The sequence below is a fragment of the Aptenodytes patagonicus genome, chromosome 5 (genome assembly GCF_965638725.1).
Source record: "Aptenodytes patagonicus chromosome 5, bAptPat1.pri.cur, whole genome shotgun sequence".
Lineage (NCBI taxonomy): Eukaryota > Metazoa > Chordata > Aves > Sphenisciformes > Spheniscidae > Aptenodytes > Aptenodytes patagonicus.
Window position 1 is genome coordinate 20,750,707 of NC_134953.1, and position 16,530 is coordinate 20,767,236.

Here is a 16,530-nt window from a genome sequence, read left to right on the forward strand (position 1 = left end):
GGTTCTCCTTCAACATTTCCCAGTACAAAGCATTTGCCCAGGGATTCTGGGTGCTTGGCCATGCAACTGTAACCAAGTCCTGACAAGTGACATGTGGCAAGGGAACCTGAAGCTGATGGGTTCAAAGAAAGACAAGTAGTTCCTCAAATAATCTATGGAGCTGCTTGCTCTAAGATGTCACAAGTACTAAAAGTTTTAACACACTCCAAGAGATACTAAGAAAGTTAGCTCATGGGATATTAATCCCCGGGTATATACTAAAACAAAAAAAATTATTCAGACCCTGATAGACCTTAAACTGAAGGTTGAGGAAGGACCCTAAACTTCAACCCTAAGAATGAATGCTAGGAGAATGCTAGGAGGAAGTGTCAGATATGATAATACTCTTTGTATATTCTTTATTAGACTGCTTTTTGGTAATAGGATACTGGGCTAGAGGAAACAATCAGACTATTACTATATTGTTAATCATTTTCTGACATTACAACTGTCTGAAGTCCACTGCACTCACTGGCTTTAGGACTGCTACATTGCCAAAACCCCAGCTTCTGGTACATCCTCCAGTGAAATCCCCACAGTCCTTTCTCTTTTAATCAGGGTAAAACTTATGCCATTGTGGTATGGTCCACAGAAACCAATTCTGAAACAAACAACAGCATAAGGTCATCAGCACAATTTTGTGCCCACGTTCATAGAATCATAGAATCATAGAATCATTGAGGTTGGAAAAGACCTCTAAGATCATCGAGTCCAACCGTCAACCCAACACCACCATGCCCACTAAACCATGTCCCTAAGCACCTCATCTACTCGTCTTTTAAATACCTCCAGGGATGGGGACTCAACCACTTCCCTGGGCAGCCTCTTCCAATGTTTCACCACTCTTGCAGTAAAGAAATTTTTCCTTACATCCAATCTAAACCTCCCCTGCCGCAACTTGAGGCCATTTCCTCTCGTCCTATCACTTGTTACTTCGGAGAAAAGACCAACACCCACCTCGCTACAACCTCCTTTCAGGGAGTTGTAGGGAGCGATGAGGTCTCCCCTCAGCCTCCTTTTCTCCAGGCTAAACAACCCCAGTTCCCTCAGCCGCTCCTCAGAAGACTTGTTCTCCAGACCCCTCACCAGCCTCGTTGCCCCCCTCTGGACACGCTCCAGCACCTCAATGTCCTTCTTGTAGTGAGGGGCCCAAAACTGAACACAGTATTCGAGGTGCGGCCTCACCAGTGCCGAGTCCAGGGGCACGATCACTTCCCTGCTCCTGCTGGCCACACTATTTCTGAGACAGGCCAGGATGCCATTGGCCTTCTTGGCCGCCTGGGCACACTGCCGGCTCATGTTCAGACGGCTGTCGACCAACACCCCCAGGTCCTTCTCTGCTGGGCAGCTTTCCAGCCACTCTTCCCCAAGCCTGTAGCGCTGCATGGGGTTGTTGTGGCCAAAGTGCAGGACCCGGCACTTGGCCTTGTTGAACCTCATACAGTTGGCCTGGGCCCATCGATCCAGCCTGTCCAGGTCCCTCTGCAGAGCCTTCCTACCCTCAAGCAGATCAACACTCCCGCCCAACTTGGTGTCGTCTGCAAACTTACTGAGGGTGCACTCAATCCCCTCATCCAGATCATCAATAAAGATATTAAACAAGACCGGCCCCAGTACTGAGCCCTGGGGAACACCGCTCGTGACTGGCCGCCAACTGGATTGAACTCCATTCACCACAACTCTCTGGGCCCGGCTGTCCAGCCAGTTTTTGACCCAGCGCAGAGTACACCTGTCTAAGCCGTGAGCCGCCAGCTTCTCTAGGAGAATGCTGTGGGAGACGGTGTCAAAGGCCTTGCTGAAGTCCAGGTAGACCACATCCACAGCCTTTCCCTCATCCACTAGGCAGGTCACCTGGTCATAGAAGGAGATCAGGTTGGTCAAGCAGGACCTGCCTCTCATGAACCCGTGCTGGCTAGGCCGGATCCCCTGGTTGTCCCGCTCATGCCTTGTGAGCGCCCTCAAGATGAACCGCTCCATAATCTTCCCCGGCACCGAGGTCAGGCTGACAGGCCTGTAGTTCCCCGGATCCTCCTTCCGGCCCTTCTTGTGGATGGGCGTCACATTGGCAAGCCTCCAGTCGCCCGGGACCTCCCCCGTTAACCAGGACTGCTGATAAATGATGGAGAGCGGCTTGGCGAGCACCTCCGCCAGCTCCCTCAGCACTCTCAGGTGGATCCCATCCGGCCCCATAGACTTGTGGGTATAGACTTGTGAGTGTCATACATACTTGTGAGTTCATACACCTCAACAAGAAGTGTTTTTTCCACTCTGACGTGGCTGTCCTATTTTCAGTCCCAAACCAGTATTTCAACACAATCTTACATTGCATCACGTGAGTAAAGTAGTTCTTCAGCAATGTCAGCAATGGGGAAGGACCATACCTTCTCCAATGACTGATGAAATAGAGATGAGTATTTCTCAGGGTGAAATGTCTGAGGGTAGTAAGAGGAAATAAAAAAATATATTTAATATTTATGAATATTCTTTCTTGAAACCATTGAGAAATGAAACACTCTAGCCCAAACCCCCTTCAGAAAAATATTGCCAAAGCCACGGTCCTGAAAGGCCCTTTACTATGGCGTGCACACCATAGTAAAGACAAAGGCAGTAGAGAAAATAGGATTACTTTTGATCTCAAGCCATAGTGGCAACATATATGAAATGGAAAGACCTGATTATACCCCCACAGCAGGATGAGAAACCGTTTATTCAGCCCCACTTTTGAGTGTTCCTGTTGCTGTTCATAACAAATCCTAGAAGTTTTGTGTTTCTTTAGGTTTTTGGGGTTTTGGTTTGGTTTTTTTTTGTTTGTTTTATTTCTTCAGACCAGTGGGTAGAGCACTAGCCTGAGTTCAGAATATACTCCATATCAAATCCCTCCTCTGTCATTGTCTTAAAACCCTGCTCAATTCCTTGAACAGAAAGGTTATTTGTTGTACTTCTGACCCAAAATTCTTCCTTGGAAATGAAAAACCTTTCCTAAACAAGTTTATCAAAACAAATTCATCCTAACAAGAAGTTTTAGTTTTAAATACCCAAAGTTTTCTTGTATCAAGATGGTAGCCTGTCCACCTCCATCAATGACCTGCATAAAGAAAACCCTAGACTTCCCACCAAAGTTTCACAGATGGAACCATGACAAAACCTCCCTTTCATTCAGTACAGCTCATGAAAGTACCACTAGGGACACGTGAAGTAAACACCCCTTAGATCCATTTTTCAGAGAGATAAAAACATGCACCATCTGCTCTCATTAAATCCAAATAAGAGCCTTAAGAAATAGACCATGGCCGAACTCTTTCCTTTGGTTCACAGAGTGCATGATATGCTTTGAAATCATGAAAGTATCAAGGCATTCCCTATAAATCAGTCTAGTAAGTCAGCATCACACAAGTGGAAATCAATTATCTGGTACTAATACTATCAGTTCTGAATAAACAGACATTGAATACTCGCTCACAGGTATTCCCCGAGTTGTAGTAGCACTGACTTTTCATAAGGATCATTTGGGCAGTAGACAGCCATGAGATCCTTCATTATAAACAAGGACTTAAGGCTGTTGAGTTCTCCTAAAAATAAACCAATTGGTTGACTTGATTCTGAATAAGATGGGAAAGGGGAAATCAAATGATAGCACGTTCATAAGGTACATTATCTAGCTGAAACAAGACAATCAGACTTCAGGCTCTTTGTCCTTGAGTATGAAAGAACAGAAGTGAGAGAGAGGGTTTAGCTACAAACCTTCCAGCACATTTAAAAAAATCCAATTAAATTCAATAAAAGAATTGTATCAGGCTCTTCCTATTTAAGTAAGGTGGTAATTATTAACTCAATTTATCTCCATACCTCCAAAGAGAGCTCTCTGTGATGCTTCCCAGGTTGTAGTCATACAGCTTTGTCAGAATTAGAATCACCTGAAGGCAAAAGAAGAAATCACGGTTAGTTTCAAACAATTACAATCTCATAGAACTGAAATGACCCCAGGGAGGGCTTAGGATTCCTTTAATGGGTGCTTAACATAATTGAATGAATTGTTAAAAGCATTTGCCTAAACTGACATGGAAAGTATTTGCAGAGATGTATGTTGAGCCAATCAGACCTTTTCTTGCTCAGCTCCTCTGCATGATATCGCCAATAGGTTCTTCCCTTAACCCCAGGAGGCAGCATGCAGTGGGAAGGAGCTGACGTGCTAGACAATGTTTCAGGATACAAGATGAGATCTGCTGTATGCAGTAGAAATAGTGATTGTTTTCTGCTCTGTTTCACAAGCACTGAAACTGCTGATCTTTTTCACAGCTGTGGTGCACAGATAACCCACTGGCCTGTCTCCAGTCAAACTCTTTTTGGTTCTAGCAGATGATATAACACAAGAAATGATCACCAGTTTTGGCCTGGGAGACTCAGACTGGATATCAGGAAAAAATCTCCATAAGAAAAATAGTTCCACACTGGGACAGGCTACCCCAAACATCTGTAAAGCCTATATGCTTGGAGGTTTTAAAGACCTGGCTGGACAAAGTCATGGCTGACCTGATCTATAACTGGTGATAACCCTGCTTTGAGTAAGAGGTTGAACTAGGGACCTCCAAATATCTCTAACAACCAACATTTCTATGACTTCAGTGAAAAGCTTTAGATTTAGCCAGAATGGAAGTGTTTCCATGTTTAGGAGTTTTATTAGCTCTTTTGATAAACAGCTTTTCCCAGCTGCTAAAACAGACACTTCTAGAATAAAATTATCTTAACAGGGGGAAGAAAGCAATTTTAGCAAAAAAGAATTTCCAGAAAAACATTTCAGCTTGCTCTTTTGTTAATATCTTAAAAAAAAAAAAAAAATTACTGACTTTCAAGATGATGGGGTCCTTTAACAAGACCTACATTTGGGACATAAACTACCAGACCATTAATATTGCTACAAATTTATTTTGCTTCTTTCCCTGCCAGGTCACTGTATATCTTATCCTCCTCTCTATCCCATTAAAACTGCAGTAAATTAGAGGTACAACACTTCTTATCTGACAAAAATCCTGATCTATATACCTCTACATTACTATTTTCAGCCTGGGTTCCTAAGAAATGAGGCTCACTAATACACATCCCCCTGCTCCCTTGATAACATCACCAACTTCAATCAATTTGGCAGAGCAGCAAAGGACTGGAGGTAATTCAGACCCTATAAGCTCTGCGCAAACTGGCACCAGCATGGCAGAGGAATAGCCACGTGGCTGCTTGCACCAGGGGGAGAAGAGCAGACCTCGCTACTGCCACTTCCGAAGGCAAGAGCCGTCCTACCTCTTACACACCAATAGCCCCAAACCAGCCACACCAGGAACTGTCTCCTTCCAATATGCTCAGCAGGTGAGACAAAGCAGAAAGCATGGCGATGCGGGAGCTGAGGACATAAGCGAGCACATAGTTACTGCAATAGAGGAAGGTATAGGGGACAGAACACACACATCTGACAGACATCTGTTTCTACAGCACAACTCTGTTAAACCCCTCATAGCACAGAGAGAGGCTGCCCAAAGCATTTCCTATCTGCATGAACATAAGTCATGTGCAGCTGATAAGGGAGACAGGAGAGGCACCTGAAAAAACAGTGGTTTACCAGGGCCAACCATCACCCAACAATCCTCCAGAAGACAAGCAGCCTCCCTTATTATCTGCTCCCATTTTAATCTCCCACCTCCCACTATGCCCGCTTACTGCTTTACGTCCAAAATGAAAGCCTCATTCTGCTATCCATAAATAACTGGCTGCAAACTCAGGCTATTAAAAAGCAAACCCCATCAGGCAGAAGACAAGGCCGGGGGGAGACACTCCAACTTTGTATCTCAGTGCACCGCACAAACGGCTCCACACAGAAATGAAGACTGTGGAAGAACGTCCCCAGGGAGATGCCTGATGCCCAGGGCTGCCCCCAGCCTGCCCTGCTCCCCGGCTGGGTGTGGGACAGGCCATGGCTGCAAGGCCCTGCCCTGCTGCCCCATGGGGGAGCCGCCAGCCTGCGCTGCCCCTCGCCCTGAGGTATATGTGGGGTACGGTCACAGCAGTGCTGAGGGCGGCCCTGAGGCTCCCGGAGCAGAGACCAAGGGCCTCCCACAAGGCTCCTCCCCAGCACCAGGCCCAGCCCGGCCCTGAACTCCTCCATGACCCCCCAGTCTGTCCCCAGGTCCCAATGTCCTCAGTGGCTCCCTCAGATTTTCCCCCATCAGCCCTGCCCCATGGCCCCGCAGCAGCAAGCCACCCCCAGGCCCCTCCAGGTGCCCTGACCACCAACCCCAGACCCCACCATGTCCCCCAGCAACACCCACCCTGTGGCAACTGGGGACCGATCCACGGTGACCCCAACCCACTGAGTGGCATGTCCTTCTGAAATAGCCCCACAGTGACTCCTGCCTTGGCCCAGGGCCCAGAGGACAACATGCATCCCCCGCTATGATGGGGGCTGTTCACACAACAGCCATGACCCCTCCTCTGCTCCCCAGGGCACCCTGACATGGATATCCCCTCTGTCCCCCAAAACGCACAACCCCACTGCCATCCGGGAGGTACCTCCCTCCAGCCTGGAGGGTCCCTCTTTGAAGAGGCGGTCAACGTGCAAAGCGCCAGCCGCCTGCCGAGGCGTCAGATGGCAGAGCTGGAGCGTGCACATATGCTTCATGAAGCCTTGCACCAATTAGGGCTTTATAACTGCTAAATTTCAATCTCGACCCTCCCAGGAATGCTTATCGGTGACAGCAGCTGTCTGCTCCAGATACAGAACCGTGCCGCTGCCATACCTCACAGCACCCTCTGAATGGGTCTATAAATCCCCTACTTAACAAATAAATAAAAATTAAGGGGGGTGGGGGGATAAAAAGGAAGAGGAAGGGGTGTGCACATAAAGCCTTTCTGAATAACTACTCTCCCGATGAAAGGTAGCAGTGAACTCAATGAGACTCAGCACCAGCCTGCATGGAGACCTTCTATACGACATGGGAGTTGCACGCACCCTCGGCTTCAAGCCTCCCTTGAATCTGCAAAGCAGCTGGACAGTTGCTTATGTCTTTTTCCAAGCCTTGTTGTCTCCTCTTGGCCCGCTCCTCCTCTGCTTGCCAGAGGAACCAGAGATGTAAATGACTCTAATGAATATTCCCCTAATGAATATTTTGACATCTGGTAGTTTTAGAAGCAGACCTGAAGATAACACACATAGAAACTCAGAACAGCAAATAGGAAAAATAGTGGGGTTTTCTCCCCATTTTTTGCCACTGGTTGATGTAATCTTGAGGAAGATCCTACAAGAATCAAGAAACACCTTCCCCATTTGTAAAACCCAAGAATTATAAATCAGGCTAATTTTTGTGGAATACTAAGATTAGCAGTGTGTAATTACTGCTGTTAAATAGACTGAGAATAATTTTTTACAAATTACTCAGATTTTTACTTTTTTCAACTGAGAAAAATTCACAAATCTCAAAACTTCCATGAAAGAAAACTCCATTGAGAATTCTAATCTCCTCACTTGAGAAAAAAAAATTGTAACTGACATCCCAAAAAGAATATGAAATGACAAAAAAATTAAAAGTGCCAATATGAGAAATCAAAATATTTTACTTCCAGAGCTGAAACGTGTCTTTTGTTCTTTTTTCTTCCCCCAGAAATTTCAGTAAAACCCACACAATCTTAGAGTGCTGTAGTTCTCTTGGAATTGATGGGGGACAAAAACCCAGCTGCATTCCATCATACTTCTTTTTGTTATAGCTCTAATAATCCTTCTGCAGAGGCATTCCTGGACCCATCCAAATATGCACGTTAGTTGCAGACTAGCTACATCTAGAACCGCAACCATGGACTTCCGGAGGACGGACTTTGGTCTGTTCAGGACGCTGGTTGAGAGGGTCCCTTGGGAGATGGTCCTGAAGGGCAAAGGGGTCCAGGAAGGCTGGACGATCTTCAAGAAGGAAGTCTTAAAGGCGCAGGAGCAGGCTGTCCCTGTACGCCGTAAGAAGAATGGGCGGGGAAGACGACCAGCCTGGCTGAACGGGGAGCTCTTGCTGGGACTCAGGAAAAAAAGGAGAGTTTACCGCTTGTGGAAGAAGGGGCAGGCGACTCAAGAAGAGTACAGGGATCTCGTTAGGTCATGCAGAGAAGAAATGAGAAAGGCAAAAGCCCAGCTAGAACGCAATCTGGCCGCTGTTGTTAGAGACAACAAAAAAAGTTTTTACAAATATATTAATGACAAGAAGAGAGCCAAGGAGAATCTCCATCCTTTATTGGATGCGGGGGGGAACATTGTCACCGAGGATGAGGAAAAGGCTGAGGTACTCAATGCCTTCTTTGCCTCAGTCTTTAACAGGCAGACCAGTTATCCTCAGGGTACTCGGCCCCCCGAGCTGGAAGACAGGGATGGCGAGCAGGATGAACCTCCCATAATCCAAGAGGAAGCAGTCAATGACCTGCTACGCCACCTGGATGCTCACAAGTCTATGGGGCCGGATGGGATCCACCCGAGAGTGCTGAGGGAGCTGGCGGAGGTGCTCGCCAAGCCACTCTCCATCATTTATCAGCGGTCCTGGTTAACGGGGGAGGTCCCGGACGACTGGAGGCTTGCCAATGTGACGCCCATCCACAAGAAGGGCCGGAAGGAGGATCCGGGGAACTACAGGCCTGTCAGCCTGACCTCGGTGCCGGGGAAGATTATGGAGCGGTTCATCTTGAGGGCGCTCACAAGGCATGAGCGGGACAACCAGGGGATCAGGCCCAGCCAGCACGGGTTCATGAGAGGCGGGTCTTGCTTGACCAACCTGATCTCCTTCTATGACCAGGTGACCCGCCTAGTGGATGAGGGAAAGGCTGTGGATGTGGTCTACCTGGACTTCAGCAAGGCCTTTGACACCGTCTCCCACAGCATTCTCCTCGAGAAGCTGGCGGCTCACGGCTTAGACAGGTGTACTCTGCGCTGGGTCAAAAACTGGCTGGACGGCCGGGCCCAGAGAGTTGTGGTGAATGGAGTTCAATCCAGTTGGCGGCCAGTCACGAGCGGTGTTCCCCAGGGCTCAGTACTGGGGCCGGTCTTGTTTAATATCTTTATTGATGATCTGGATGAGGGGATTGAGTGCACCCTCAGTAAGTTTGCAGACGACACCAAGTTGGGCGGGAGTGTTGATCTGCTTGAGGGTAGGAAGGCTCTGCAGAGGGACCTGGACAGGCTGGATCGATGGGCCGAGGCCAGCTGTATGAGGTTCAACAAGGACAAGTGCCGGGTCCTGCACTTTGGCCACAACAACCCCATGCAGCGCTACAGGCTTGGGGAAGAGTGGCTGGAAAGCTGCCCAGCAGAGAAGGACCTGGGGGTGCTGGTTGACAGCCGGCTGAACATGAGCCGGCAGTGTGCCCAGGCGGCCAAGAAGGCCAATGGCATCCTGGCCTGTCTCAGAAATAGTGTGGCCAGCAGGAGCAGGGAAGTGATCGTGCCCCTGGACTCGGCACTGGTGAGGCCGCACCTCCAATACTGTGTTCAGTTTTGGGCCCCTCACTACAAGAAGGACATTGAGGTGTTAGAGCATGTCCAGAGGGGGGCAACGAGGCTGGTGAGGGGTCTGGAGAACAAGTCTTCTGAGGAGCGGCTGAGGGAACTGGGGTTGTTTAGCCTGGAGAAAAGGAGGCTGAGGGGAGACCTCATCGCTCCCTACAACTCCCTGAAAGGAGGTTGTAGCGAGGTGGGTGTCGGTCTCTTCTCCCAAGTAACAAGCGATAGGACGAGAGGAAATGGCCTCAAGTTGCGGCAGGGGAGGTTTAGATTGGATGTAAGGAAAAATTTCTTTACTGCAAGAGTGGTGAAACATTGGAAGAGGCTGCCCAGGGAAGTGGTGGAGTCCCCATCCCTGGAGGTATTTAAAAGATGAGTAGATGAGGCACTTAGGGACATGGTTTAGTGGGCATGGTGGTGTTGGGTTGACGGTTGGACTCGATGATCTTAGAGGTCTTTTCCAACCTCAATGATTCTATGATTCTAGAACCCTAAATAATATCGCTATATCCTAGCTTCTTAGTAAATTTAGGATAAAATCTTAACATTTAACATTTCCAAGCTAATTTGTATTTGTGTTTGACACCATGCTGCAGCATAGATATACACCAGGTTGTTGGGTAATAGCTTAGATCTATCTCCACTTAGTGCAGATATCCTATTTCCAAAACGCATCAGGCCTTTCCTATAGGAAGCTTTCTCATTTTTGTGGACCTCGATCAGCTCCCGAATATCTTTAAGCCTATCTCTAGTTTCAGCAGTCTCCTTTTGTCATTTACTGTGGTTCAAATACTAGCAATAGATCTGCTTAAACATATATGTGCAAAACAAACAAGTCATTGGGCAGAAAATTAGTTATTTCTGCCCTAGAGTTCAGTATTCTCTTTTCCCCTTTGTAATGATATTTGAATAACCTATGCAAGGCCTTGATTTTGGTTATATTTACTTTTTCAGAAAACATATTTCTCCTTTGCTGTTCTCATTTCTTTATTTAGCCTGCAAAGGTTAGTTCATGTTTAAGATTTTTTCTTTTTCTTTTCTTCTTCCCCCCCCCCCCCCTGTGGCTGTCACTATGTAGTACTGAGGAACCTAATGAACAGAGGCATACATATTATGTTGTTCTGAATGTCAGAATAGGGGCTGTAAAGCAGCACAGTAATGAAATGAAAAATACTGTCTCGCCTTTTTTTTATTTCTGCCTTTGTTTTTGTTTTCTGGGATTGTGTGTTTTTCTCCCTTCTTTACCCACTTACCAATCAATGCAAGCTAACAAGATCAAGAAGAAAAGAACAAGCAAACTAGAGATACAATGAAAAGAAGCTGAAAATCCAGTCTTATGCCAGCTCTGCTGTGAATACAGATAACCCTTCCTATTGCATAGAAATGCAAGGCTTCAGAATGTCTGTTCTTCATCAGGATCAGCAGTTGAAGTGGGTTATTCTGCCATAGCAGGTAGGGAAGAGAAGGAGAGAGAAAACTTCATCACTTCTGCATTGATAGCTCAGAGCAAAAGATATTTGAGCCTGGGTTTACCACATCCCCAGTGAGTGCACTAACCACGAGCTATAGCACTAAAAATGTTTTGTTTGAGTTACTTATACAAAGTGAAAAAGCCCCAGCAGGCAAGAAACGGACAGAAGGCTTAGTGGGTTAGCACACTCACCTGGGAAAAGACAGACTGACAAAAGAGGTACTTAAACCTGGCTCCCCCATCTCCCAAAGGAAACCAGTTCCCAGTGGCTATTCTAGGAAGGATAGGATATTTGCATCTTGGACACCGTTATGGTTTTCTTCAGACCACAACAGCATTTTCAAGAAAAACACACTTTGTTAATCACTCCTGACCTGTGATTGCTTTTTAAGACTTGGGACGTGAAGGCCCATCTATAGGTTTCAAGATGGAAACCAGTGGCTGGACAGAAGAGACTGCTCTGTGAATTTGCCAGTTTAGGCCCTAGGAGGCTCTATGCTACCTTGGGAGAAATTCTAGGGTAAGCATGGCTAAATTTTTCCCAGACCTACCTTGGCTCATGTTCAACTGGTCCACACTGTCTCACCACACCCTTCCTTGCACTTCTGATGCAGGTTTAGTACTGGCTTAAATCTTTGTCTTGACCTTGTTTTCAACTGCTCTACAAATGTATCTAGCAAGGCTCCTACAGGGTGTCAGCCAAAGCTCATCCTTTACTGCAGTGCCGGTTCCAAATGTAATGCAAGGATTACCTTTAACCTGACTTTCCTCCCCTAGCAAAAAATATTCATGTCATCAAACAGTGCTGAACTAGCTGGCCAGGAAGGTAGTGAACAAAAGTCTGCACACTGCTGCTGATCAGGTTCATAACACAATAGGAAGGAAGCGACAGGCTACACTCTGTGGCTGTGTAACTCATCTGCTGCTAACGATGTGTGTCCAGAAAGCAAACAAGCCCACACTGAGCTATCTTCTGCCACAGCTACACAGAAACCAGTACCTGAGCCAGCTAATAGCACACTAGGTCAGGGATCTGTAACACTTCATACTACTCACTGACAATTACAAATTTACTCCTGGGAACACTACATGAGCACTATGTTAAAACGTGTCCATACTTATTCAAGCTAGGCTAAACAAGGACGTGGACGGGAACAATCATTGTGTTCAAGGTTTGATCACCATTATTAAAGACCCACTACGCAAAGTGGTCTGTGATAATCCAACTCAATCTCATAACAATAGTGTTCCTCTCATCTGGGATACATTTTATCAGCTGTATTCTCATCACCACCCCCAGGTCCTCTCTGCAAATGCTTTCCACTTTACGCAGCACAACAGGGTACTAAACTCAAACAGACAACTTTTATAGCTCCATGGTGATAGAGATTTTTCAGACAGAACACCACAAGCAAATTTTTAAAGGCATTCACTATAACTTCTTGGGCTCTGATTTTTACAATGTTACCTCTAGACCCCCTGTGCCATAAAGATTGTTCCTATAGGATTCAAGTGCTGATTTCAAAACCGCAACAGGCCTTTGCTTATGAAGGCAAAACCAGCACCTCTGCTTTAATGTTTTCACACTTCCATGCTTTGCATGTATGATTGCATCTGTTTCAGTCAAGACTGCAGCTGTCCTGGGACAAGCCACAGAACTAAAAAACATTTAGTCAATACTCCACTTTCCTGACTTGCACACCATCAGCTCTCAGCATTACTTGTGTACAGACTGCTCCTTACTCAACATTTTGTTGAAATCATTTGAAAGTGATGCAAATGGTATATTTGGTAAAATATTTCTAATACCTGACTGCAAACCACTTACAGCAGCTTTCCGAATCAGTCTGAGAATCTGTTTCTCCTGTAGACTGTTAGTGTGGTGATCAGACATCTCTTTTTGACCACTGAAGTCCCAGAAAAAAAAGGAATGTTGCCCTGCCACCCCCGCAACCCAATGAAAGCCTTCAGGATGCTATTCTGTCCTAACTTCTTGTCTAGCACCATGGATTTTTCTGTCTCAAGCCACAGCCTTAGGAGCATATTAATTTCCAGTATAGGATAACTGAGATGGGTCTTCATGTACTCCAACTTTAGTCCTGGTATTAGAACTAATAACCTGATAGAAAGCTTCTCGTTTCAGTCATGTGCCAGCTACACACTCTACACTACAACCTGATCTTCAGGATGTGCCACAATTTGAGAAAAGAGCAGTCACAACAGTCTCCTCTCTCCTGTGGTACTCTCCACCCATGCAAGGAGCATGCAACACATCCAGAGCTTCTGGGACTCAAAACACCACATGTGCAGTTTGGTTGCTCTATTGTTATAAGCTGCAAACGTTTAGGCATAGGGACTGTCTCACACAGGCACAGAACACAAGCAGTCCTCAATACAACATTATTTTGTTAATAAGGTATTGTAAATACATATAGCTATGTAAAAAACAGTAATGGTGTAACTATCCTTTATAAGACTCTCCTGATGAAACTGCCACACTGCCTTCTAATTGGGAGGACAGAAACAAATATCCAGTCATAATCAGGACAGTTTAAGTACACCTCAATGTGCAGTGATCCGTGAATCCCTTATTAAACTCTCAAGAGCCTCTCCATTGCCTACTTAGCAGGAACATAAGTCAGTAACAAAGAAGCACTAAATTAAGGTTTCACAAGCTTGTTGGTCAGCTATAATTGAGCAGGAGGCTAAATGACTTGAAGCTTTCTTATGCATTATGTGTTAATAAACCATGTTTCTCGGGCTAGACTGCAGTGTTTGAGAGTATGCACCATTCAAAGACTGGAAATAATTGGGCAACACCTATCTGTTCCCTTCTTCATCTCTACCTTCCCAATACAGCACAGAACTTTAGGACTGGGAAAAAAAGGGGGAAACAAAACCAGAACACAGGAATATTCTCAATGAGCTGTTGGGTGAGGCAGCTACGTGAGGAAATGTTTTCAAATAAATTCACAAATAAGTCTGAATAATTCATGACTGAGAATTTTACAGGCTGCTCATGAATAAAAAAAGACAAACTCTAGAGAACTCATTATTTGGGGCAAATTACTGGTACAAATTTTGTTCTTCATATTATTATTTAGCAACTTTATACCAGTCAGCAAGTATCAGGGTCTTTAACAACTATGCAAGTACCGAGAACTATGGAGACATGAAGACTTCGTGATTTGCTTTACACCTGGACTGCAGATCAGCAGGCTTCCTTATATAAACACATCAGCAGGCAAAGAAGAGAAGAAAAGTGTGATGATAGAGAAGGAAAGCCACATTGTTACACAGCTAGACTACCAACTCCCCATTTCACCACGGTCTTCGTTATGAAGAATCCATAAAGTAAAAATCCCTTAATTTTCCTGCATCCTTCAATGGACAGAAAAAAGGTCTGATATTGCCTATTATCCCATCTGTGACAGGAGGCGATAGCCGAAGTTTAGAGAGAAAGCATTAAAATTGTCCACATACAGGGTGATTCTTCCCCTTATTAACTTTCAGCAATCAGATTACACTCTTCCTAATTCAAAAACTATTGCCACTATCGTGCCTAACAATAAAAGGATCGGAGAAAGCAAGCAAGGATGATCAAAGATGTAGAATGGCCTTTTTTTAGTTGGAAATTGCTCCAACTCTCAATCCAAGAAAGGGACAACAAAGGAGACACGAAAGACATCTGTAAAGTCATGAGTGTCCTGAATTCACTGTTTTTCAGTACGTAAAACCTAGGACAGCAGGCGAAACTGGGAGGTTCAAAATACTACACATACATGAGTTGGGAAATTCCTTCCCTCTGTGTTTTGTGGATACTGAAAACTTAACATCGGTTCAAGGGGAGACAGGAGAAGTTCAGGGAAGAGATGTGCACTAAGGTCCATTAAATAAATAAAAATATATCTAGCATAATGTTTGTGCAAGTTTTCCCAGGCATGCAATTTTAGCCACTGTTGGAGAAGGACTATGGTCCACTATGACAATCCTTTTGTTCTTATAGCTACCATAGGTAGCTTTAGCCCTCATGAATTTGTCTAAATCTGTTTATAGTTATTCATATTTTTGGCATCTACAAAAACCATGCATAGGCAAGAAATTCAATGTTTGCCAAACATGGATACTAGTATTTACTTTCTTAGTCTTGTATAATTCAATCAGTAGAGCAAGATGTATGGCAGTTTCTATTATACTCAGCTTACAGGGGTCCCTGGCATGGTGACAACTTTTAGAGGAGACAACAATATGAATTATAATAAAGAGAGGCAAAATGAGGCCTCTCTCTCCCTCAAATCTTTTAAAGGTAGCCCCAGTCTTCATGCTTGTCATCAGGATGAAACAGAAATTTGTTACGGTCTAAAAAGAATTTAAAATACTACCCACCACCAAAGCAGAGAGAAGAAAATTGTGTTTCTGTAATAGCTAAAGCCCAAAGGTCAAGACACTGAGTTACTGCCTCTCCTGGCTCTGAAAGGGACTCAAACCTAGGCCTACCACATTTCAGAAAAACACCTTAGCCACTGACATGCTGAATAACTTATAAAGGGGAATTAATTCCCTGCTTTGAGCCCTTTTTTCAACATTGAAATCCATTTTCACAAATTCCCCTTTCATTCAATGAGAATCTGTTTCATGGAAATATTTCTGAGCAGCTCCATATGTGATTAATGAACTAAAAAAAAAACCTCAAACACAATAAATTAAAAGGAGCAAAAGGAAATTCCAGGGAGTATATTACTGTAGGGAAAAAAGCAGAGATATTCAGGTTCCAAAGTAAATGTAGTAACAGATTTTCTTCCAGTGGCAAAAGTAGGCAGGAAAGAGGGGAAGGAGGACAAAAACAAGGAAAAAAAACCTGCCTGTCGTCTTGAAATATTTTAATACAAAGGCAAATAGTTAAGAAAGAGACAAGGTTTCATTTCAGAAGACAAAAGTTGGTATAGAGAGAATCGATTACACACTATAATTGCATTGATGCTTAAAAGCCATTAGCATGAGAGCTCTGTGCACGTTTCAAGAGGGAAATGCAGTCTTCTGTTTATTCATTTCATTGAATACTCACATAGGCCTTTGGGGGATTATTTCAGAATTAAAACCAGGAGGGTGAAGCCCTATACTGCTTGGAAGGAAATTTCTTCTCTTACACCCTATTGTATTCACTGTCAATCAGCAGCTCTTGCTTAAACATGCAGTTACTGCCAGTGATTTAGAGTGGACACCCAGAAAGGGTGAAAGGGTCAACTGGAGAAAAGCACTAAGCTGTTCTGCGCCTGGCCTGCTCTCAGGCTTGCTATTGAAACACTCAGAGACATTCAGGAGGCTCCGGGCTTTGCCAAGGGACAAAGATTTTAAGTGCTGAAAAGCCATTTCTGAAGCAAATTTGGAAAGCCTGCATATCTACAAGTAAAAACTTGCTTCTGAGGAGTTTCTCAGACACCTGATCTTATGTGCAAACTAGTGCTCCTGCACAGCCACTGGCAGCTAAAAGAGAGCAGCATACAAC

The 16,530-nt window shown here is 45.0% G+C and overlaps 1 protein-coding gene across 2 annotated transcripts in view; it reads right to left on the reverse strand.

Moving 5' to 3' along the window:
- SORCS1 (sortilin related VPS10 domain containing receptor 1) overlaps nucleotides 1-16,530 on the reverse strand; it is a 312,215-nt gene that overhangs the window by 209,266 nt on the left and 86,419 nt on the right. For both annotated transcript variants that reach the window (XM_076338969.1, XM_076338970.1), the window contains exon 2: nucleotides 3,886-3,953. In XM_076338969.1, the coding sequence (XP_076195084.1) occupies nucleotides 3,886-3,953 (68 nt within the window). The remainder of the gene's footprint in view (nucleotides 1-3,885; nucleotides 3,954-16,530) is intronic.